This window comes from Sarcophilus harrisii, chromosome 3, assembly GCF_902635505.1.
Source record: "Sarcophilus harrisii chromosome 3, mSarHar1.11, whole genome shotgun sequence".
Taxonomy (NCBI): domain Eukaryota; kingdom Metazoa; phylum Chordata; class Mammalia; order Dasyuromorphia; family Dasyuridae; genus Sarcophilus; species Sarcophilus harrisii.
The window spans coordinates 607,728,525-607,753,330 of NC_045428.1; the positions used below are offsets into that span (position 1 = coordinate 607,728,525).

Genomic DNA, 24,806 nt, shown 5'->3' on the forward strand with positions numbered 1-24,806 from the left:
CTGGGAAATGAATGTGGACTACTTGTATTTTCATTTTTCTTCCCAGATTATTTTTACCTTCTGAATCCTATTTTTCTTGTGCAACAAGAGAACTGTATGGATCTGTACACATATATTGTATTTAAGATAAACTTTAATGTGTTTAACATGTATGAGACTGCCTGCCATCTAGGAGAGGGGGTGATGGGAAGGAAGGGAAAAGTTGGAACAGAAGTGAGTGCAAGGGACAATGTTGAAAAATTACCCATGCATATGTTCTGTAAATAAAAAGCTATAATAATAATAATAATAAAATCTTTACTACTAAATAATAAAACCTTTACCATGATCCAGACACTTAAAAGTTTTCTTCTAATGTGCACTCTCTGTTGTTAAGCAAGATTTGAGCTTTGTCTGAAGATTTCTGCCCCATGTGGATTTTCTCATGTTTACCAAGACCTTTGCGTCGTGTGAAAGCCTTTCCACAGTCATTACATTCATAAGGCTTCTCTCCAGTATGTATTCTCTGATGGGAAGTAAGACTGCTGCGCTGTGTGAAAGCCTTTCCACATTCGTTACATTCATAAGGCTTCTCTCCAGTGTGGATTCTCTGATGTACTTCAAGGGAGGAGCGCTTTATGAAAGCTTTTCCACATTCATTACATTTATAAGGCTTCTCTCCAGTGTGGATTCTCTTATGTTCATTAAGATTGGAGTGAGATGTAAAAGCCTTTCCACATTCATTACATTTATAAGGCTTCTCTCCAGTGTGGATTCTCTGATGTAGAGCAAGTTTAGAGTTGCATCTTAAACTCTTTCCACAGTGATTACATTCATAAGGCTTCTCTCCAGTGTGTATTTTCTTATGTTCATTAAGATTGGAGTGAGATGTGAAAGTCTTTCCACATTCATTACATTCATAAGGCTTCTCTCCAGTGTGGATTCTCTGATGGATAGCAACATGGGAGCGTTGTGTAAAAGCCTTTCCACATTCGTTACATGCATAAGGCTTCTCACCAGTGTGGATTCTCTGATGGACAGAAAGGTAGGAGCGATATATGAAAGACTTTCCACATTCATTACATTCATAAGGCTTCTCTCCAGTGTGGACTCTTTGATGTTCAAGAAGACTGGAGCTCTGTATGAAAGCCTTTCCACATTGATTACATTCATAAGGTTTCTCTCCAGTGTGGATTCTCTGATGTTGAACCAATTTGGAATAACATTGGAAATCCTTTCCACATTGATTACATATGTAAGATTGTTTTTCTGTATGAATTCTCTCATTTTTATCAGGAATAGATTGCTCTGTCAAAGTCTTTCCATGTTTCTTACATTTATAAGGTTTCTCCTCTCCAGCATGGATTCTCTGATACATATTCTTGTCTTTAGCAACAATGGAACTCTGTCTGAAAGCTTTTTTTTGTGTATTCCATTCACAGTGTTCCCCTCCAGTATGGTTTCTTTTCTGCTTAGCAACAACAGCCCTGTATTCACTATATTGAAAAAGGTCTTTCTGTGAAATCATTTTCAGATTTGCATTCATCTCCTTCATATCAAACCACGTCTCTGCATCTGAAAGAAATAAACACATGTGTATAAATATACTCTCTAATGCTGGTTGAGATAAAATCACTGAATTTTAATTTCTCTAGGCAAAAGGTTTTCAAGTTGAAATGGACAGAATCAATCATTTTTAAATGATATTAGCTCACACTAATAAAGTGATTCAATTAACACAGAGTTCCACACACAATACAATGACATTGGACCCCCACCCCAAAGCTGAGATAAAGGCAAGGTCAAGATTCTCATAATTTAGAAACCAGCCTATGAGCTCTAATGGCTGAGTAACCTGATCCAAATCCCTGCAGGTGAAATGAAAAATAGAACCTGGTAAAGGAGACTTCTCAATCCATTGCACTAGACAGATGTTCTCCATTTCACTTCTAAACTTTTCTTTCAAATTCAATCTCAGGTACCACCTAGCTCTGCACCCCTTAGAATGTGCTTCTTTCCCTCAGTTTTCCTGTAGAGTGAAGTTAATAATTGTACCCATTTCCCAGGTTGTTGTGAGCATCAAATGAGGTAATACCCATAAAACTCTTGGCACACAGTAGGCACCATATGATTGTTAACTATTATCATTGTCACTACGATTTTGATTCTCTCCACCTCAACTCTTCCTCCCTTCATAAACTTTCCTTCCCCTCTCTCTTTCTATGCATATGTCTGTTGAACATGATGCATTTCCATAAAAAACACTTTCCTTTCCCTGGATTACCTAAGTATAAGGTTCATAAACATGCTTATGTTCAAACCATTTCCAAGTTTATTTGCTGGAGTTAAAACTTCTTGAAATCTTCTCTTTGTATACATAGGGCTTAATGCAATGCATAGAACAGTACAGGTATTTAATTGATGTTTACTGATTGGTTGACATTCCCCAGGGCTGATCACATGGCCTAACCCCACTTCAGTGCTTGCATGCTGGTCCCTCTGAGGGGCCAAATCCATGTTTCCATTTCTTTCTCTTTCCTGCTCCCTCTCACCTATGAACAAATCCCATAGTGAAGATAACAAGGGCCTAGGGCTCCTGGTCCTGTTATGGAATAACCAGGAGTATTTCCCTCCCATATCCCTAACCCAAGGGAAGATGTCAATTATGTAGTGAGTGACTGGATTTAAGTGAGGGAGGTGTCCAAGGTCACCAGCCTCACTTTCCCCCACACAGCCATCTGTGTCCAGTAGCCAGTTATAGATCAGGCTTACTGGAAATGGCTCTGGATGCAGATGGCCACGGGAGACCTAGGTCTTATTAAGATAAGGTCTCCAATAGGTCTCCTGTGACTGAGGCTACACCCATCCTGTGATTAATGCTAGGGAGCAATGGAGGCAAAGAATCTCCTCTCTCACCTGGGCTAAAAAAACCTCAAATAAGAAAAACGAATCAATGAATGAGTGACTCTGGGAAGAACCTCAGGGTTTCTGGCCAAAGCAGAAATGACGGCAATTTACACTTAGTTTAAGTCATTGGGGACCCAAACAAAGACCAAATGAGTTTAGAAAGGGACCTATGAATGGTCAATGAGAATCAGACTGATTTTCATTTAAGGTTTGTTCCTTAAGAAAGGAATTGGGGCAGCTAGGTGGCACAGTGGATAGAGCACCAGCCCTGAAGTCAAGAGGAACCCAGTTCAAATCTGGCCTCAGACACTTAATACTACCTAGCTGCGTGTCTCTGGGCAAGTGGAAGGAAGGAAGGAAGGAAGGAAGAAAGAAAGGAAGGAGGAAGGAAAGAAGGAAATCTACCCAGGGATGGCTCAGTGGTAAAGAAAGGAGGGAAATGCTTTTAAGAGCATTTGTTGATAAGGGTATATGATATCCTAGGAGGACAGAGGGGAAGGCAGGAAAGAAGAAAAGAAAGAAGGAAACAGGCAATGAAGAAACAAGAGTGGGGAGAGAGAGAGAAGGGAGGGAAGCAGGCAAGAAGTGGGTCTTCCAACTCATCGATTCTAGCTTTTGACCAGCTTTCCTCAAAGGTTGAGGCTTTTCCTATGTATCTGTGCTTAACTGTAGCCTATGGGGGGGAGGGGAGGAGTGGGGAAAAGAAGAAAAAGTGCACAGCAGAGAACAAAAGAACAACTATAGGAAAGCAAAAAGCGATGGATAGTTCTGAATATAATATCTTTCATTTATGGTTTATGGAAACATTTATGTATTGTTACAGATTTTGAATCCTCCCTTATGTTCTGCTGAACATAAAACATTTTTTAAAATTGTTCTTTTCTGTATTTTTCTATTTTGTTTTTAGCTTTAAATAAATATTAAAAAAGTAAAAATAAATGCTTTTTGGCTTAAGGAAGGTCTAAGAAAAGTCATATTAAATAGCCTGAGCCCTCTTTCTTTGTTCTAGATTGTTGGATGGCCCCAAATTTCCAACAAAGACTTCCACTAGGACCACTGATTCTTCATTAGAAAGGAACTGAAAGACCTTGGAGTCCAAGGCCCTCATTTTGCAGATGAAGAGACTGAGGTCCAGAGATTCAGTGAGGTGCTCAGGATCTCACTACCACAAGAAAATGGATTCCAAGCCAGTTTTCCCTGCCTGCACTCCCATCACATGAAGAAGCCTCCTGGGATACCAGCTTGCACTTCAGCTTGCAACTCACTCACCAGGACAGGAGTTCCTCAGGCCTCCTCTCTCCACATGGGAGATGAAATCTTCTCTGGGAACTGGAAGTCCTGGGGAGGAAGAGGATAGTGGGTATGAGCCTTGAAACTTGTCATTTATTTCTCACTGTAACAAGGCAGGGGTGCGAGCGAGGTCCACTGGGTGGTTCCAAGGATAACAAGGATGGTTTTCAGGATGCTTTTTGCCAGGGGAAGAGGGCAGAGGGGAAAGGAGGCCATGCAAACAATATTTTGGAGTCAGAAGATCCTGATTTTGCTGCCTCCTTCCTAGCAGGATGGCCTCATCCCACTGCTTCCATTTTCTGGACATTAGAGGCAGCTGAGAGCACATAGAAGGGAGCACTGGGCATGCAGTCAGGAACCCCTGAGTTAAAATTTGGGTTTAGACACATCTTGGCTATGCCACTTTGGGCAAGTAATTTCATCTTTTTGCTTTAGCCCCCAGACTTGTAAAATGGGGATAAAAATGGCGCCCAAAACAAAGGGTTTTAGTGGGGATCAAGTGTGATAATGTGCATAAAGGAATCTCTGAGCACAAGGCCTGGATTCCAGCAAATGTAATAAAAGACCTCCTCACTTCCCTTTATCGCCTGTATCTGTATAAGCCTTTGGGGGATGCAGGAGGAAGGAACAAGGGCCCACTTGCTGTAGTAGGGATTTATGAGTTATACCAGGGACAGTGAAGTAAAAATATTTTTTACCCAAAAGAACATTGCAAAGACACAGTGGTTCTGCCCAAGAGGAAGGGGGTTCCTTCTGTTATCCCATGTTCAGTGAAAAGGGGCAGGATCAGTTTTCAGAAGGTTTGCAGGCAAAACTGCCGGGTTCTCATCCTACGATGTAAAGACCACTCATTGAAGAACCAGGCAGAAGGAGGACCCTATCTCTTGGGGACAGGAAACAGCCCTTGGGCCTTTCTGAGAACTAGTAAAAGCCTGCAACTCTGCATCCTAAGGAGGAGATGATGACACTGCTTTTGATAGCAGTTCCAGAGTTCCAAGAGAAGCGCTTCTTACCCAGGGAGAGCAAGTTCTCAGCATTCTCCAGCATGACCTCCTTGTGCAGCTCTTTTTCATCCGGGTCCAACAGACCCCACTCCTCCGGGCTGAAGTCCACAGCCACATCCTTGAAGGTCACCAGCTCCTAAAACACCAACACCCAGAGGACTTAAGAGTTGAAGCAAGCTTCATAACTGACCTAATCCAATGCTCCTCAATTTACAGAAGGGACCTGAAGCAAGGAGGAGGGATCTGCCCAAAGGTGACAGCCCTTACAGGATTCAGAGCCAAAGTCCCCCACAGACCAGTGGAATATAGAGAAACACATTTTATATTTTCTGTTGGAATAAAATTGAGAAATGTTTTACTAGGAAATGGCACTGCCTGTGGAATCAGGAAAACTATGGGTTCTATCAGAGAGAGATGAAGATTTTTGGAGGTGAAATCAAACAGTGCTATGTTAAGAAAATAGCATGAAGTGTTTGTGTGAAGCTAGCAAGTATTATGTGCTGTAGAGCTAAAACATTTCCATGATCACTGAGGAGAAAAAAAGATCTCGTGAATTTTCCAAAAGCCAGAAATTAAGTCTTATCTAGATGAAACCCTATCCTTCCGCCCAATAGTATTTTATTTTTCCAAATGCATGTACAGATAGTTTTCAACATTCAATTTTGTAAGATTATGCATTCCAAATTTCAGAATCACACACTTCATAATAATAGATCTGGCCCAATGATCATCACTTTACAAAAGCAAACTGAAGGAGAGACAAGGGATTTACCCAAAGGTCACATCCTGTATAAGAACTCTTGGAAGCACAGTCATGCAAAGGCCTTCCTCCTACACTGTTGACAGCTAGTATGGACCCAGCTGGAAACATGTTGTCTTCCATGTGAGAATGGAAGGTTCTTGACGGCAGGGACTGATTTTTCCTCCTTTGCATCTCCTATATATATATATACGGAAAGCCTATTCCCTTTCTAAATGCCTGCTATTTTGACACAAGCAATGGTAAAGGGAGAGAAAGGCAAAGTATGAGCTGAGTATGATGGAGTTTTTCTAGAAGTACCTAATTGCAGCTGAGGGGTCTCAGGAGATAAAGAAAATAAAATGGAATAAAAGAAAACCTACCAGGAAGCAAAGAAACAATGGACAGCTCCTGAACCATGGGTCGCATTTATTATATAGGTTTATTTTACCGAATATGCTGTTATGTTCTGCTGGTTACCTGAATTTTTTTTCCTTCTCTTAATTTGTATTAAGGTTAAAACAAATTATAATAGGGACCGCTAGATGGCACAGTGGTTAGAGCACTGGCCCTGAAGTCAGGAGAACCCGAGTTCAAATGCTACCTCAGACACTTAACACTTTCTAGCTGTGTGACCCTGGGCAAAGTCATTTAACTCCAATTGCCTTCACAAAAAAATTGTGTGTGTGTGTGTGTGTGTGTGTGTGTGTGTGTGTGTGTGTAACTAAATAAAATAACCACAAACATGGTAAAGAGAAGGGATTCAGAGATTTGGGAAGATCTGTATGGCCTGAGGCAACAGGAGCTGAGCAGCAGCAGGGGGACAGTTTCTGCCTTGCTCCCAGCTAGGGAAAGGAAAAGAGCTGAGGAAGCCTCCAGGGTTCTGCTCCAGACAACAGGGTCAAGGGTTTGAGGAAAGTCAGTGGCTGCAGGAGGGAGCCCGACCACAGGACACAGAGACAGGCTAGAAGGTGTGCGTGTGTGTGTATAGTGGGGAGATGGTGCTGGACTAAAGCAAAGACAAGATACCCACAGGACAGACACTAATGAGTGAAGTGGTCATCCTTGTCAGTGACTTACATTGAGGGAAAATTTAAACAAACATGGGGGGGCAGCAACTGGGGGAAGGGAGTTAGTGCTCAAGATGCCAAAGGGACAATACATCAGTCTAAAACATAGCAGAAAGGAGGGCAGTGTTGTTCTTACTGCATTCACTTTCCTGCCTACTTTTGTAAAGGATCTACAGATAAGAGAGATGGCCAGCCTACAGACCATCCTCCAGATCTGTGGTAATGTCCTCTTAGGCTGATATTGCCCACATCTTTGGGCAGAACACACTCACCTGGGGTAGGGGTCTGCGGCTCTCAGGGGCCATTTCCTCTGGCTTCAGGCTCCCTGCTTGGGCCAGGCCTTGGTCCTCTGTAGGCTGTTGGGGGGGGATGGTTATAACTGAATAGATGTCGTCCCCTTCTTTTCCTGGACAGGGAGCAAGCCTACAGGAAATTACAGAGGGTGAGGTTCCAGGAGAGTTACTAAACCCCTGGTCCTGCCCTTAGGGCACAGACCCCAACCAACAGAGGGAGGGAGGCTGAAAGCAGGTTCAAGCTGAAAAAGGAAAATGGTAGAGTCAAGATGAAAGAGAACAGGCAAGATATTGCCTGAACTCTCTCCAGTTTCCTATGAAATAACTTCCGATTAAGAGTGGAGTGACAGGACCTACAAAACAATGGGGGAGAAACAATTTTCCAGCCTTAGATAATTTAGAAGGACTGCAGGAAAGACTGATCTCACTTGGGTATAAGGGGAAAAAAGCCCCAACACAGATCAACAACTGAGGCCCAGTGGTCCCTGGTAAGCCAAGATTGGAAAGGTAATTAACTGAATTTGTTCAGGAGAGGAGAAAGTGGTGAGGTGCAAAGTCATCAGCCTCACCTCCTCCTCCCGAGCCCCCTGCTTCCAGTGGCCAGATATACATCAGGGTGACTGGAGATGACCCTGGAAGCAGTGGAGGCCTTGACCTTAAGGTAAGCCCTCAGTCTGAAGGAGGCAACACCCATTGAGTGATTAAAATTGAGGAAGAAATGAAGCCAAGAATATTCTCTTTTACCCAGTCAAAAACAAGTCTGGGAGGGAAAAGTCCCCAGGGCTATTGGCCATAGGGCAGGCAGGAGTTTATAAGATAGAAGGGACAGGGAATAAGATGCCTCTGGGGGGATGGTATAAACTTTAAAATGGGCTCACCTTCTCTTTACTCCTACTTTCCTGACTTGCTTCCTCTCCCCCACCTTCCTGCAGACCCAAGAGGAAGAAGGGATTTAAAGCCCCAGATGGGATGAGAGTGTGTACAACCTCAATGTCCCCTGAGTCAGAAATCTCCCTGCCAGTGATACTTGCCCTTCCCCTCATCCCTTCTTCCCAAGAGATGTATTGTCTAGACAACAGTAAGGAGGTAAGGGCTCTGAGATGGAGCACCCAGGGAAAGACCAGATGAAACCTAAGGCTGACAGACAGTCTAGTCTGGGATTCAGCTCCCAGAACCTATGGTGAGGGAAGGGGCAGGGTACTGGGAAGCCTGGATAAAAAGGAAGAAATTTAAGGGTCGAGAAGTGATTTAGGTGGGTAGTTGAATGAGGAAAAAGAGGATGGCTGAGTCCTGAAATCTAAGCAGAAAATGGGGGAAGGTTCCTAAAACTCTTAGGTAGATCTTAGCCTTAGAATCCTTAAAGTCCAAGATGTGCGGGTCCAGAAAAGCTGGCCTAGGAAACAGCTTCAGTTCCTGCAAGTCACTGTACCTTTGTTTTCTTCTGTTACTTTTCCATACACTTAGGGTACTAATAGTTCCTCCTACTTGCCATGGTTATTGTTAACATAAAATAAGATTTCTCTATCACTTGGAAAATAGATGATACTATATGAAGGTTAGCTATTAATGTTGTGATTTAGAAGGAGAAAACTTTGGAACAAAAGGTTTGGCAATGGCAAGTGTTGAAAATTATCTTTGCCTGTATTTACAAAAATAAAAAATACTACCAGTAAAAAAACTCTGGATTGATTTTGACCTAAAGCTACCTAAAATAGGAGACAAAATTAGAAGCAAAAGAAAGTTTCACTTTCTCTTCATAAAACTCAAAGACCTTTCATAGGAAAATCAACCAGAAGGACCTTGGGGAGAAAGCAGCACTTTTGCCTTTCAAATAATTGTCTTACATGTTCCTTGTAAGACATCTCGAATCAGACAACTGGTTCAAGATGTCCAAAAGACAGTTTGGAACAGAAGGGATTGAGGTTGATTGACCTCAATTTTTTAAAATATTGAATATTACTTTTTTCCCCAAAATACATGTAAAGACAATTTTTAACAATTTCAAAAAAAATTTCTTTTGGCGGGGGGTGAGGGGGGGAAGCTAGGTGGCCCATTGGATCGAGCACCAGTCCTGAAGTTAAGATGGCCTGAGTTCAAATTTGACTTCAGACACTTAACACTTTAGAGCTCTGTGACCCTGGGCAAGTCACTTAACTCCAGTAGCCTTAGGGGAAAAAAAAAATTTTAAATTCCAAATTCTCTCCTTCCCCTTTTCAATTCCTCTCATCCTAAGATGACAAGCAAATTGCAAAGGTTTCATAGGTGCAAAAATGTAAAACACATTTGCTCAAGAATTTTTACCTCATGAAAACTGAGTAGGGCAAGATTGAAGGATTCTAGTCCGAGCTAGCAATGCTGGCCAGACATTATGTTGGGCTGTGGCTGTGGACAAGGAGGAATGAGCACTTCCTAGGAAAGTGCAGTATTTTCAGAGAGGTTTGGAGAGACTTACATGAACTGATGCTAAGTGAAATGAGTAGAACCAAGAGATCATTATATACTTCAACAATGATACTGTATGAAGATGTATTCTGATGGAAGTGGATTTCTTCAACAAAGAGAAGATCTAACTCAGTTTCAATTGATCAAGGATGGACAGAAGCAGCTACACCCAAAGAAAGAACACTGGGAAATGAATGTAAACTTTGCATTTTTGTTTTTCTTCCTGGGTTATTTTTACCTTCTGAATCCAATTCTCCCTGTGCAACAAGAGAACTGTTCGGTTCTGCACACATATATTGTATCTAGGATATACTGTGACCTATTTAACATGTATAGGACTGCTTGCCATCTGGGGGAAGGGGTGGAGGGAGGGAGGGGGGAAATCAGAATAGAAGTGAGTGCAAGGAATAATGGAAAAAAAAATTACCCAGGCACGGGTTCTGTCAATAAAAAGTTATAATTATTTTTTAAAAATAAATAAATAAGAAAGAAAGAAAAAGTGCAATATTTTAGAGAGGAAAAACATTTCCAGGACAGCAGGTGGCAGACCTTGCATGTGACTTAGGTGAGAACTGTTGCTGAAGTTGAGCCTCTGGATAGAATTCAGAACAGAACAGTCAAGAGGAACTAAGGCTTAAGACACAATTAAGAACTAAGAATTCAAACTTCATTATAATAATGATCAGTATTATAAGCTATTAAAAATAAAATAAAACCAAATGAAAATTCAGGATGAGTAAGCAAAGCAAAAGCAATAGCTGACAATAGCTACTTTTGTGTGAAAGGATCTGAGTTGATATTCAGAAGAATATTGTGAGGTTAAAAAAAAAAAGCCACTTTGTCCCAAAGAGTAACATCAAAAGTATACAAGCCTAAAAAGAACACTTAGAAGAATATAAAAAGGGATTCAAAATCAAATAGGAAATCAAATAAATATTGGGGGGTGGGGAGTAGAGGGGAATGAAAGCAATCCAAGAAATTATGAAAACAAAGTTAGTCAATTGGAAATAAGTTTTTTAAAGTCCTTGAAAAATAGAATTGAACAAGAGGAATCTAGTAACATTATAAGACACCAAAAAAAAATTAAATTTGAAAAAATAGAAGAGATATAGTTGATTATGCTTATAGTTTTTCTAATATTGAACCAGCCCTGTACTCCTGGCATAAACCCTATGTGATCATAGTGTATTATCCTGGGGATGACTTTCTGTAATCTCATTGCTAATATTTTATTTAAGAAATTTTGCATCAATATTCATTAGGGAAATTGGTCGATAATTTTCTTTCTCTATTTTCACCCTACCTGGTTTAGCTATCAGCGATCGGTGTCATAAAAGGAATTTGGTAGGAGTCCTTCTTTCCCTATTTTTAAAAATAGTTTATATAGTTTTGGAATTAATTGTTTTTGAATGTTTGGTAGAATTCACATGTAAATCCATCTGGCCCTGGAGATTTTTTCTCAAGGAGTGGATTAATAGCTTGTTCTATTTCTCTTTCTAAAATGGGACTATTTAAATAATTTATTACCTCTTCTGTTAACCTGGACAATCTATATTCTTCTAGATATTCCTCCATTACATTTAGATTATCAAATTTCTTGGCAACTGGAGAATGACTGAATAAATTATGATATACAGATGCTATGGAATATTATTGTTCTGTAAGAAATGACCAACAGGATGATTTCAGAGAGGCTTAGAGAGATTTATATGAACTGATGCTAAGTGAAATGGGCAGAACGAGGAGATCATTATATACGGCAACAAGAAGATTATAGGATGACCAATTTTGAGGGACGTGGCTCTCTTCAACAATGAAATGATTCAAACTAATTCCAGTTTTTCAGTGATAAAGAGAGCCATCTACACCCAGAGAGAGGACTGTGGGAACTGAGTGTGAACAACACTGTAGCATCTTTCCTCTTTCTGTTGATGTTTGCTTGCATTTTGTTTTTGTTCTCAGGTTTTATTTTCCCTCCTATACCCAATTTTTCTTGTGCAGCAAGATAACTGTATAAATATGTATAGATACAGATATAGATAGATATTGGATTTAATATATATTTTGACATATTTAACTAGTATTGGACTACCTGCCATGTAGGGGAGAGGTGACGTGAAGGAGGAAAAAACTTGGAACAGAAAGTTTTGCAAGGGTCACTGTTAAAAAATTACCAATGCATACATTTTGTAAATAAAATTTTTTAAAAAGAAAAGTAAAAATAGAAGAGAATCTGAAACATCTCATAAGAAAAACTGAAGAATAGATCATGGAGAGACAATATAAGAATTGTTGGACTACAGAAAAGTTATTATTTTAAAAAGATTCTGGATACAGTATTTCAAGAAATTATGAAAGAAAACTGCTCTGATGTTCTAGAATAAGAGGGTAAAGGGGGAAAGAAAAAATCAACTGTTCACCAACTGAAACACATCAGAGGAGGAAAACTTACAAGAATATCTTAACAAAGTTTCAAAATTCCCAGGTTAAGAAGAAAATATTGCAATTCAACAAGAAAATAAGACAGACTTCAATAGTCTGGATTTCACAAAACCCAGCAGTTTCTACTCTAAAAGACTTTAGGTCTGGTTACATTAAATTTCATAAAACAAAAGAACTGCAGTTGCATCCAGAATAATTTACCCAGAAAGTTGAATATAATCTGGAATGAAGGGAAAAGGGGACTTATGATAAACTGAAAAGCTTTCAAGTATTTGGAACAAAAAGAGCAGAACTCAATGGAAAATTTAATATAAAAGATCCAGAAAAAAAGAAAACATTAAAGACTAATTCGAAGGCATTCCTTAAGGTCAACTATTTACCTCTAGATGTGAAAATGTTATCAGTGTAACTGTAGGTAGTTTGAAAGATGGGGGCCGAGTCATGTATGATGGGGTAGGAAAAGGTAAAAGGAAACAATTATAAAAACTGGAGAAGAGGAAGAACTAATACTGAGAAACAGATGGGGAAGGGGGTGGAGAGCAGGTAATATTATATATTTACTGTCTGAATTTCCCAGGAAACAATGTGTACATCCAAAAGGATGTAGAGGCCTTTTGAGTATATAGAGGTGAGGAAACTGGGGGATGGGGTGGGGGAGGGACTTTTAGCTGGATGGGATGGGGAATGGGAGAGAAGATCAAGTGACAGGGAGAGGGTAAAATCAGGCTTGAGAAAGAGAATGGTGAGTCACTATAAGATGGAAGGGCATTCAGTTGTTTGGATGGGATGTTTAAAGTGGCTCTTTGTGATAACAAACACCTGGAAATTGCAATGATCCCCCTTCACTCCATATTTATTTTAAATTAAAAATTCCATTATTAGCAATTAGAGACAGTTGATCTAGCAGCGCTAAGAATCCTGAGACTGGACTCAAGAAAGATTGCTTTCAAATCCATCCTCATACTCTTACTAGTTGTGGGTCCCAGGGCACATTATTTCACAGATGTATGCCTCAGTTTCCCCAATTATTAATAGGGAAAATGATAGGACCAAACTCACAGGTGGGACTCAAATGAGAAAAATATTTATATACTTAGTACAGTACCTGCCACATAGTAAGTATATATGATTATTCCTTTCAATTCTTTTCCCACTAACAGCTGGAATTTGAGGGACCAAGGAAGTATAAGGATAAATTTCTTATACCAGGCAGCATTACGAAAAAGGAGGGCCAATTTATGCTTGATAACAAGAAGACCTTTCTAAAGTCTAGACTGTCCCAACAATGAAGGGGTTGCCTTGACAAGTTAAGGGTTCCCTTCACTGCACAACTTCAAGAAAAGGCTGCAGGAGCAGTTTTCAGAGCCTTCATAGACAAAATTCCCGTCTGGTTAGAAGTTACACTAGATGTCACATCTCAGATTAACTCCTATTAAGCAAGTCTTTAATGGTGTATTGCTTTTTGACCATTGCAGAAATGAGGCTCTGACCAAGATCTAACACTTTATACTGAGATAAGGTCAGAATGAGTTCTTGATTCAGATATAGTGGACGATACAATAAACAAATTAGGAGAACAAGTATAAAGGGCTGAAACTCTAAATAAGTGCACTGGAATGAGAAAACCTAGCACTTGAGACTAATTACCTATTGGGCAATACTCTATTAACATATGCTTGGAAAAATGGCCCTTCTCACTATTCTGTGCTGGCTTGATCTTTTAGTATATACAGATAATTTTAGGAGGGATTAAGGGGTGGAGTAAAACAAGTCAGAGTCAGTTTGGAGAACAAGGAAAAAGGAGGTCGGTAGGTAGAGAACTTGTGGCAGTTTTGTCCATCTCCTTTACTTCTCCCCCTAAAGATCAAGGAGTTTTGCTGATCCTGAGGTCAACAGGGAACTAACTCGAACTTCACAAACAAGGGATAGTCTGCCTCTCAGATCTGTGGAGAAGAAGGGATTTCTGGCCAAAAAAGAACTCGAGAATATTATCAAATACAAAATGGATAGTTTTGATTACATCGAATTAAAAAGATTTTGCACAAACAAAAGAGCAGCAGTGCTGGCCAGACATTCTGCTGGGCTGTGGCTGTGGACAAGGAGGAATGAACACTTGCTGGGAAAGTGCAGTACTTTAGGGAGCAAAAACATTTCCAGGACAGCAGTAGAGGAATCCTACATGTGACTTAGGTGAGAATTGCTGCTGAGTTTGAGCCCCTGGAAAGATTTCAGAACATAACACTAAGGAGGATTTGAGGATTACCCAGCATGACCCAGAGCTCAGAAATCAAACTTGACTGTAATAATGATCATTGATATAAACTGCTAAAAATAAAATAAAACCAAATGAAAATTTAGGATGAATAACCAAAGAAAAAAGAACCTCACAATAGCTACTTTGCTATAAAAGAAGATTACGGATAATATCCAGAATATAGTGAGGTTAAAAAACAAGCCATTCCTGTCCCAAAGGGTAACATCAAAGGTACACAATAAGCCCAAAAAGAGTTCCTGCAAGAACATAAAAAGAAATTCAAAAATCAAATAAGAGATCAAGGAAATATTGGGGGGGGGAGGGTAATGAAAGCAATCCAAGAAATTATGAAAAGAAAGTTAATCAATTTGAAAGAGGTAACAAAAATGTTCTTGAAAAATAGGAGAAAAGGAATCAAATGACATGAGACACCAAAAAGTAATTAAACTAGAAAACAAAGAAGAAAATCTGAAACATCTCATTAGAAAAACTGGAGAATAGATCAAGGTGAGACAATATAAGAATTGTCAGATTACCTAAAAGTTATCATTTAAAGAAGAATCTGGATACAATTATTTCAAGAAATTATGAAAGAAAATTGCCCTGAAGTTCTAGAACAAGAGGGTAAAAGGGGAAAAGAAAAACTGTTTTACCAACTGAAGAGATCACCCAGGAAACCTTACAAGAATATCCTGGCAAAGTTTCCCAATTCCCAGATTAAGGAGAAAATACTGCAATCTGAACAGAAAATAAGACAGACTTCCACCCTGCAGAAATAGTCAGGATTTCACAAAATGCAGCAGCTTCCACTCTAAAAGACCATGGGTTTGGTTACATTAAATTTCAAAAAACAAAAGACCTGGACTTGCATCCTGAATAAATACCAAGAAATCTGGAATAGAATATGGAATGAGGGGGAAAAAAAATAAACATTTGACAAACTGAAAAACTTTCATGTATTTGTAACAAAAAGAACAGGACTCAATGGAAACTTTAATGTAAAAGATCCAGAAAAAAAGGAAAACATTAAAGACTAATTCTAAGGCCCTCGTTAAGGCCAATTATTTACTTCTATATAAGAAAATGTTATCAGTATAACTGTAGGTAGTTTCAAAGGTTGGAACTAAAATGTCTATGAGGGGGCAGGAAAGTGTAAAAGGAAACAATTACAAAAATTGCGCGAGAGGAAGAACTAATACTGAGAGGGGGGGCGGGGGGGGGGGGGAAACTGATAACTTTGTAACCTTCCTCTCTGAATTCAGGAGGAAACAATGTATGCATCGGGAAGGATGTAGAAGCCTTGTGATTATATAACAAACACTGGGGATGGAAGGACGGCTCTGGATGGAGGCAGCAGGGGAAGCTGGGGAAGCCTGGGAATAAGTGGGGGTGGGAGTTAAAAGAGGGGGCAGGGAAGCAGGAGGAAAGGAGAGCCCAGGTAAGATCCGGGAGAGAGAAATTCTGACAGCTCAGGGTAAGGAGATCAGGGACACTGCAGGGGCAGAAGGCTTCAGAGGGGGACACGGATCCCGGGAAAGCAGCATGACTGTGCCCTCAGGTCTTCTTAGGAGCTGAGGACATTGTCTGGGACCCTCTGGCGGAGCTTAAGCTTGGCGACCCTAAAGGGAGCCGGAACACAGGGAGCCATGGCCTGGGGTCTGATCGGGCAGCAACCCAAGAGCCTGGGGGATGGTGGGAGCCAGGCAGGAGTTTGGGGGGCCCGTGTCCAGAGTGGATCTTCAGGGCAAGCAGAACCTTGAATCTATCAGGGGCCTAAGTCGGAAGGCAGAAGCACCACGTTTCTAACCGGGATCCAGGAACAAGGCGGGACTCCTGGGCCCTTGTGGGTAAGATCTGAAATTGGGAAAATGTGAATCGGTGATAAATCCGGGGTCGGTAACGTTTGACGTTTGGGAAGTATGGGGGTATGAAAAACAGGGATGGCGAAGGGGAGGGGGGTCTGGGAAGGGAGGGCTGGTCCGATAGCCGAGTCTGGTTGAGCAGCACGTTCCTGGTGCAGCTGAAGAGATGATCCCCCATTAGCAAAGACAAAGACAAGTAGCAAAAGCTCAGAGGTGGGCAGGGAGGTGGGGGTAGACATGCCGGGAGGTGGACGCACCTACCTAGGACCTGCACCTACAGAGCTGCCTTGCAGGAGGCAGAGAGATCTCAAGTCCAGAAGCCCCAGTTTCCAGTCAGCTCTCTCGAGGAGATTTCTCCTGGGCCCAAGAGTTCTCATCTCAGCCAGCCCTTGAGACTTCCCAAAATGAGCTGTCTCCTTCTATGACGCCCAAGAGCAGGAAGTCAGATCCTGAGCTGCTTCCCTGCCCCAAACCCCGCCCTCCATCACGTGAAATGTCTTCACCACTGGAGAGGCCCAACGTCTGGCCTGGACTCCTCCCAGGCTTCCAAACTCCACCTCAAGGGCTCATATTCCACATGTATCACCACCCACCAGGCTGTTCCTCTCTGACTTCTCCTCCTCTCCCCAGGCTGCCACCTTTTCCCACTCGCATTCACAGCTTTGGGGCTCACTCCTTTCACTCTGGAACTGAAAGGGTGGCAGGATAAATCCTGGGCAGCAGCCAAACAGAAAGTAGTGGGTCCCATATTTGAGGTCCTGACTGCAACTCGACTTTGGGAACATCGGGGATTCTATTTATCTTCAAGTGTTAATGCAGATTGGATTGGATTTTCTCCTGATCTAAATTAGAATGCGGGCTCACTTAAATGTTCTCCCATTATAATAATAGGGATGTTTGAGCCTCTACTGGGAGATCACTAAAAATTTGACATTGAGGTCATATGATTAGGGGCTGTAGGAATAAACATTCAGCATAACTGAATCAGAATGACTCCATTCTACTCTGAAGATAGTAGGTCCACAAAATCTGTACAGCGGTTTTTTTCCCACTAGTTTTATATGATTGTTAGAGGTGGACTACAAGAAAAGTTGAACACGGCAGAATCAACAGTTTTGAATTGTGATGCTGGAGATGTTTGAGAGTCCATGGGAAAGCAAAAAGATGAAATTAGTCAACACTTGCAAAAGTTAGTTCAGTATATGAACATGATTATAAAACACTTTTTGCACAAAGTTAGAGCTGAACAATTGGAAAAATATCAAGTGTTATAGATAGATCGAAGTAATAAAATAACAATGACATTTCTACCTAAATTAATCTACTTATTCAGTGTCATCCCAATCAAACTGCCAAGATATTACTTTATAGAGTTAGAAAAAAAATAACAAAATTTATCTGGAAGACCAAAAGGTCAAGAATTTCAAGGAAATTAATGCAAAAATGCAAACAAAGGTGGCCTAGCTGTACCAGACCTAAAACTATATTATAAAGCAGCGGTCATCAAAACCATTTGGTACTGGCTAAGAAAACATATAGTTGATCAGTGGAATAGGTTAGTTGCACACACAATAACCAATGTTTACAAGAATTTGTATGGTAACCCAAAGATCCCAGGTTCTGGGATAAGATCTCCCTATCTGACAAAAATTGCTGTGAAAATGGGAAATTTGTATGGCAGAAACTAAGCATTGACCCACACCTAACATCCTATACTAAGATAAGGTAGAAATGGTTTCATGATTTAGACATAAAGAGAAGAACAAAGGATAATCTACCTCTCAGATCATTTAGAGAAGTATGTGGCCAAAGAACTAGAAATATCATGAAATGCAAAATGAATAATTTTGATTATATTAAATTAAAAGGTTTTTGCACAAACAAAATCAATGCAGCCAGATTAGAAAGGAATAAGAAAAAATTATATCCAGAGGTTCTGAGAAAGGATTCATTTGTAAAATACATAGAATCAAATTAATAATAATAATAAGGCATTCTCCAGTTGATAAATAGTCAAAGAAATGAACAGACAATTTCCAGACAAAGAAATTAAAACCATTTCTAGCCATATGAAAAAAATCATCTAAGTCACTATTGACTAAATGTTATGGGCCAGAACTTGAAACAACTACTAAGTGGAATTGAGGAGACAATGATTAAATCTAGTTTAGCATTGATTTAATCGTATAACAAATAATGGTTTCCTAGTGATATAATGATTGGTTTATATTCAGTGTAGATCATATAAGCTAGGAGCCTTAGCCAGGATTTATTTGGGGAGAATCAGAAGTCAGAGAAGGCAGGCAGGAACTCAAGCTCTTGGAACCAAGGAGAGAGATAGGCCTCTAAGAAAGCTAACTGGGCCCCAGGAAAGGAGACTAGACTTTGAAAGAGATAATAAAGGATTTGGACTTTAACCCCTGGATACTGGTGTGGTGATTACTGAGCTGAAACAAAGGCTGCTTCCAGAGACCCCAAGAAAAACTGAAATAGGAGAACATTACAACTAAAGAAAGACAAATTAAGATAATTCTGAGGTACCACTTCCTGTTTCTCAGATTGGTTAAAATGACAAAAAATCATAATGATAAATGTTGGAGGGGATGTGGGAAAACTAGGGCACTAATACATTGTTGTTGGAGTTGTGAACTGATCTAACCATTCTGGAAAGCAATTTGGAACTATGCTCAGAGGGCTATCAAACTGTGCATACCCTTTGATCCAGCAATACCTCTCCTGGATCTGTATCCCAAAAATATTGTTTAAAAGGGGACTGGATCCACATTTGCAAAAATATTTGTAGCTGCCCTTTTTGTTGTAGCAAGGAACTGGAAACTGAGTTGATGTCCACCAGTTGGGAAATGGCTGAATGAATTATGGTATATGAATGTCATGGAATATTATTGTTCTATAAAAAATTTTCAGCAGGATGATTTCAGAGAGGCCTGGAGAGACTTACATGAATTGATGCTAAGTGAAGTGAGTAGAACCAAGAGATCATTGTACGCAGCAACAACAAGCTTATCCAATGATCTTGGCTCTTTTCAATAATGAGGTGATTCAGGGCAATTCCAGTAGACTTATGGACAGAGGCGATTGCATCCAGAGAAAGGACTAATGGGGACTGCATGTGAACTACAACATATTTCACCTTTTTTGTTGTTGTTATTATTTGCTTGCTTTTTTCTTTCTTATTTTTTCTCTTTTTGGTCTGACTTCTTGTGCAACAGGATAAATGTGGAAATATGTTAAGAAGAATTGTTTAAAATATACTGGATCACTTGCTGTTTGGGGGGGAGGTAGGGAGGAAGGCAGAAAAATTTGGAACAGAGGGTTCTGTAAAGGTGAATGCTGAAAACTATTTTACATATATTTTGAAAAATAAAAGGCTATTATAAAAATTTGTTGTGGTTATTCACTTGGATGGTTATACAATGAACTGTAGCCTAAATACTTCAGCCACATAATGAAAGATGATTTTCATTGAAAAAGCCCTTGATGTTGCAAAAGATTAAAGAACAAAAAGGGGGGGGGATTACAGAGGATAAAATGGATAGATATACTATCTTGGAAATAAAAATAAAAACCATAGTATTATACCAACTTCATGAAATAGTAAGGGAGAGGAGAGCATGGTATACTATATTACATTGAGTTCCACATAGAAAGGATAAGACTCAATGGATGAATAGCAACAACTTCTGACATGGTAATTGTGTTTTTTCCACAGCACAAGTATTTTTAAAATCTCCTAAGGAGGGACATATTAATTAGCAGAATTTATTACCAACAGAGTCTTTCACTAAGATTATTATGTAGAGGATATTAGAGAAGTCTTTAAAAAAAAAAAAAAAGGATAATGGAGACATTTTTAAGTCACTAAAAGAAATATCCGAAGTTTGAGATTATAGAATTTACTCCAGTGGATTTCCTCATAACAACAAATATTAAAATCCCCTGGGGGTGGGGTGGAGGCTAGAGTGTAAAAACAGTACTTCCTTAATTATTCCTCGCACTTAAAAGTGATCACCTTTAGTAAGAGCATTATGCTTTTGATTCTAGTGAAATGACAAAAGACAACCCACCTTCATCCCTGGGTCAAGGGGCCTCAGGCTTATAGGAAAACATTGCTTAAACTAAATTAAGGGAATGTTCAGACATGCAAGCTCCCCAGCATCCCCCTTCCCATGCAAGAAGTCAAGTCACTGTTGTAACCGCAAGGCAGAACAAGAATTGCTTATAAGCCTGTCTCTATGTGGGTTAGGGATGGTACTCTACAAAGAGTCCAATCCCCGGCAGGTAAATAAACAATAAATGATTTCTAAATTGCAAACACCTTGGCTGTCCTGAATTTTATTGCCTAGGCTATTTCATTTGGTGTTCCCACCTAGATAAACCTTTGGCTCAGTCTGACGGTCAGTCTCTCTCCCTGGAGGGCAAAAGAGGTTATGGATCCTAGGGAGTGGCCACCAAGAGATGTTCTTTGGCCTCAGTTTCCAGAAATCTCTTTCTGCGGACCAGGCAAGTGAGACACAAATTTTTAATTCAGTTAAATTGCAAACACCTTGGCTGTTCTGAATTTTATTGCCTAGGCTATTTCACTATCAGAACTGAGTGTGAAAATACTTATCTATTTCCTAGAATCATTTAAGCCCTTTTCGAGAGACTTGTTAATAACCAAAGGAATTTATATAAAAGTCAATAACATTTTCTGAAGTAAAGATTCTGATATTTTGGAAGTAAAGAGACTGGAGCAAGCTTGGTATTCAACTATCCCTGCCAGGAGCAAAGTCAAGACTGAGCCATGGCAGAGTAGAGAGTAGTCCGGGGGATCATTAGTTCTACACACATTTTGGAACAGAAGCCCTACATTGAGAGGAATTCTGAGAAAAGGTCTGCTCTTTCTTTAATGCCCCATATTCTCCTGTCTATTAACAGAGAGTATAACTACACATGCCAAATAGTTAGCCAAATGTTTTAGAAACCTGAATTTTGCCTCAACCATCAAGAGAGCAGTGAGGCAAACTAATGTTAAGCAGGGTGTGTAATAGTAACCTCAACTTTAAGTTTTTCCTAGCCATAAACTTTGGTGTTTTGAACTTTTAAGTTTTTGTATAAAACCAAGAAGAAGGAGCCACATGTAAATATTGTTATCTTTGTATCTTCCCTAACATCTAACCCAGTCCTTAACAAATTCTTTTCGAATGGAGACAAGAATAAATGAGAGAGAAACAGATTGTGTTTTATAATATAACAAAGATCTGTCTCTTCCTCAACATTACAGGTTATCCAATTTTAGCAAAATTTAGATTCCTGAATACCATAGCCTCATTAACACAAAAGCTTTAACTAAGCTGTTTATGCTGCCTTGAACAGGTATTTTGGCCCATTCCATGATACCAAAATCTTATATTTGTCAAATTTCCTCTGATGACTGTATATTTTGTCTAATTGTGTCATTGCCTATACAAGGAAAGAGATGTCCCCAGAAGAGAAAATTGGTATATTTATAAATGTGTGACATGGTATGACATAAAATAGGAAAACATTATTCTCATTAATGTGGTCTAGAGCTGGACATGAAGTAATCCAGAATTTTGTTCCAGAGCTCCAAATTGTTTAGAAGCCAGCTGTCAATCAAGTCACCGCAGCAATATAGAATCCTTTCTGGATTTAGCAATAAATGATCAAGAATCATGAGATCTAATAGGAAGCTCCTGAATATTCCCATTTCTTCCTTCTCTCTTAGATGCCATGGACCAGTTGATTCTCCTGTTGCCCCAGTACTGCAGTTTGGAAATCTCACCAGTTCTTGGGCTCTTCAACACAAGGAGCACATGTTCTGGGGCTTTTTTCCTTTTTTTTAGCTGGATGGAATTGGACACAACAACTTGATTTGCAAGCCATGAAGCCCAACCATTATTTGTGGCATTTCCCTGAGTGTGAAAATGCTGGTGACAATTCTGATGGGCTTTTTTCTTTTGTCATATCTTTTATGAAAACAAGAATTTTAACCATCCTTTACCTTTTTATTCCATGTGAGCCACACTATGGCCTTCTCCTGAATAGTGAAATCTTGACCAAGTGAAGCCTGAGGAATAAATTCTCCCACTTTCACCATGACTTCAAGATCATTCCCAAAGCTCCCATAGTTGAGAATATCATAGTTTGCCACAGAGTTACTCTTCTTATCTAAGATCACCTGGTTCCCAGCAGTATAGTTAAACTGGATGTTCTTCAGAAAGGAATGGAGCTGAAAGAGAAGCAAATTAGTTGTGCAAGTTGACCACCAGAGTCTCACAAGGATGTTTGGGAGAAAATATGCTTTCTAGTATTTTCTTTAATATACTCAAATGAGCAAGGACAGTACAATCCTAGGATTTTTCAAGTGTCACAGAAGGGGAATGGATAGCTAGTAAACTGGATAACAGAATTGGGTTGCAAAAATGTTCTCACCTGGCTAAAAGGTTGGGCCAAATCTCAAAATGGAAGTAGGCATTTTTCAACCTTTAGGAAAAAAGGCCTTTTCTCTGTTTGATGAGAGTGGTGTTGGGAAGGAAGGGACAGAAAGAGGGCTTCTGATACTGATTTAGAGCAAATGGGGTGCTTCAGAGCTCATCTCTAAAATTAATCAGACCTCTTCCAGTACAATTCATCAAACATTTATCACTTTTATTAGATGCCCACTATTTGCTGGTCAGCTACTTTGACAAAGTCACATGACTTTGCAAACCATGCTGGTTTCATAAGGTGTAATATGAAAATAATAATTACTAACCATCAAGAGTTTTACATTTTTTTTGAGGATACTTTACTGAATCAGATGATTAAATACACTGCGATTCCAGACAGAAGAAAAATTACCAAATTGGAAGTGAAAGAGTACATTTTTATATTGCATCTACTATGTCAGTACATGGTCCTAAGTATTTTTTTTTAACCAATATTATCTTTTTTGAAAAAGGAATTCAGAAAAAAAAATTTTTAAATACGGTACAAAATCTGAGCCCATAAGGAAGGATTCTAGAAGCCAGATGTGAGGTAGCAATATGTTTTAGGCTTAAGTACTTGTTTTGGTTGGAGTTGGTTGAAGAAACTAATTAGAGTTACATCAGAGTATATCTAGTAGAGTAGTTTTACTGAATCATAAAAAATGTCAACAGGAGATTAAGTTGGTAAGCTAGAATCAGAGAATGTGGGACTTTGAATTCCAAGATGAGAGTCTTTTATTTTCTCTTAAAGGTTATAGGGAGTTAATTATGGTTCTTGACCAAAAGAATTTTATATGGTCTCAAGAGAGAGACATGTTCAGATATTCTTTAGGATAATCACTTTGTTGATCTTTGTCATCCATTCCCAACAATATTATAATTATTGGTGTTTATATTTTTGTATTATACATATTTAGATTTATTTTATAGTCCTATATACATACCACATACCTATAATATTGCTCCTTATTTATTTTATATTCATTTTCTATATATACACAATACACACATATATAATTATATACATGTGTATAGAAATATAGATGTATTTAAACACATATGTTTTTCTTGCCTTCTACTATTGTCATATTTTTGAGAGGAAAGTTTTTTATCTCTGTATTCATTTTCCATTGTATATTCTAAAATATAACGTTCTCTGGGAGCAGTTTTCTTGGGGGGCTTCTGGAGGCAGTCTTCCTTTCAATTCAGTGTAATCACCCCAAATGCAGCCAGGTATTAAAGTCCAAATCCTTTATTGTTTCCGTCAAAATCTTGTCTCCTTAATTTGAGCCTCCAGCCAGCACAAAGGTGGAAAATGGAATGAATCTGTCTCCACCTCTGAGAGTGGGCTTGTGTTTTAGTGGGTTTGTCCTTTAGTGGGTTCCTCCTCTTATATGCTCTCTTAAAGGTGTGAATCTTGTGGAACTCTAATAAGTACTAAGTACATTAGTAAACTAGAGAACTGTTAAGTACCATGATAAATTAGATAATTATTGTTTATCAATTCCAGTGACTTAGTACCTTGTAAGAATCATAACAGTATATCATCTTATTTTTTACTTGGAACCATTTTAAATGCCTATTTGTGGATGAATTGGCAGCTCTGTAAATGCTGAGTTGCAGAGAAGAAAAACAAGAATCTAAAAGGACAGTTTATATACTTTTCCATTCAACAAGCATCTATTAAGTGTCTCTCATTCAATTTGCCCATCATGCTAGTGCTGGAGACTAAAGCCAAAAAGAAGAGAAATCACAGTTCTTCTGAAGCTAATATTTTAAAAAAGCCAATATATAAATCCTTATTTAAGAACTAACATCCCATATTAAGATTTGCATAGGATCAGCTGGATGGCAAAGTGGATCGTTCACTGGTCTGGAGTCTGGAGAATTTGTGTTTAAATCTGAACTCAGATACTTGACATTTCCTAGCCGTGTGCCCTGGGTAAGCCACTTAATTTTTGTCTTGCAAAGGAAAAATTAAAAAATTAGATCTAAAGCTGAAGAGGATTTCAGAGGCTATTGAATTCAACTTT

General features: G+C 39.3%; 1 protein-coding gene across 2 annotated transcripts in view; it reads right to left on the minus strand.

The window, feature by feature from the left end:
- Positions 1 to 260: 260 nt before the first annotated feature.
- Positions 261 to 24,806, minus strand: part of LOC100913679 (zinc finger protein OZF-like) — a 56,218-nt gene continuing 31,672 nt past the window's right edge. Inside the window, exons 1-5 of one of the 2 annotated variants that reach the window (XM_023501189.2) lie at positions 16,544 to 16,760; positions 7,262 to 7,412; positions 5,190 to 5,316; positions 4,156 to 4,224; positions 261 to 1,554 (exon numbers count right to left, since the gene is read on the minus strand). In XM_023501189.2, coding sequence (XP_023356957.1) covers positions 338 to 1,554; positions 4,156 to 4,224; positions 5,190 to 5,316; positions 7,262 to 7,412; positions 16,544 to 16,659 — 1,680 coding nt within the window. In that variant the 5' untranslated portion in view covers positions 16,660 to 16,760 and the 3' untranslated portion in view covers positions 261 to 337. Of the gene's footprint in view, positions 1,555 to 4,155; positions 4,225 to 5,189; positions 5,317 to 7,261; positions 7,413 to 16,543; positions 16,761 to 24,806 lie in introns of those variants that run through there. The other variant, XM_031963977.1, reaches the window with a different exon arrangement.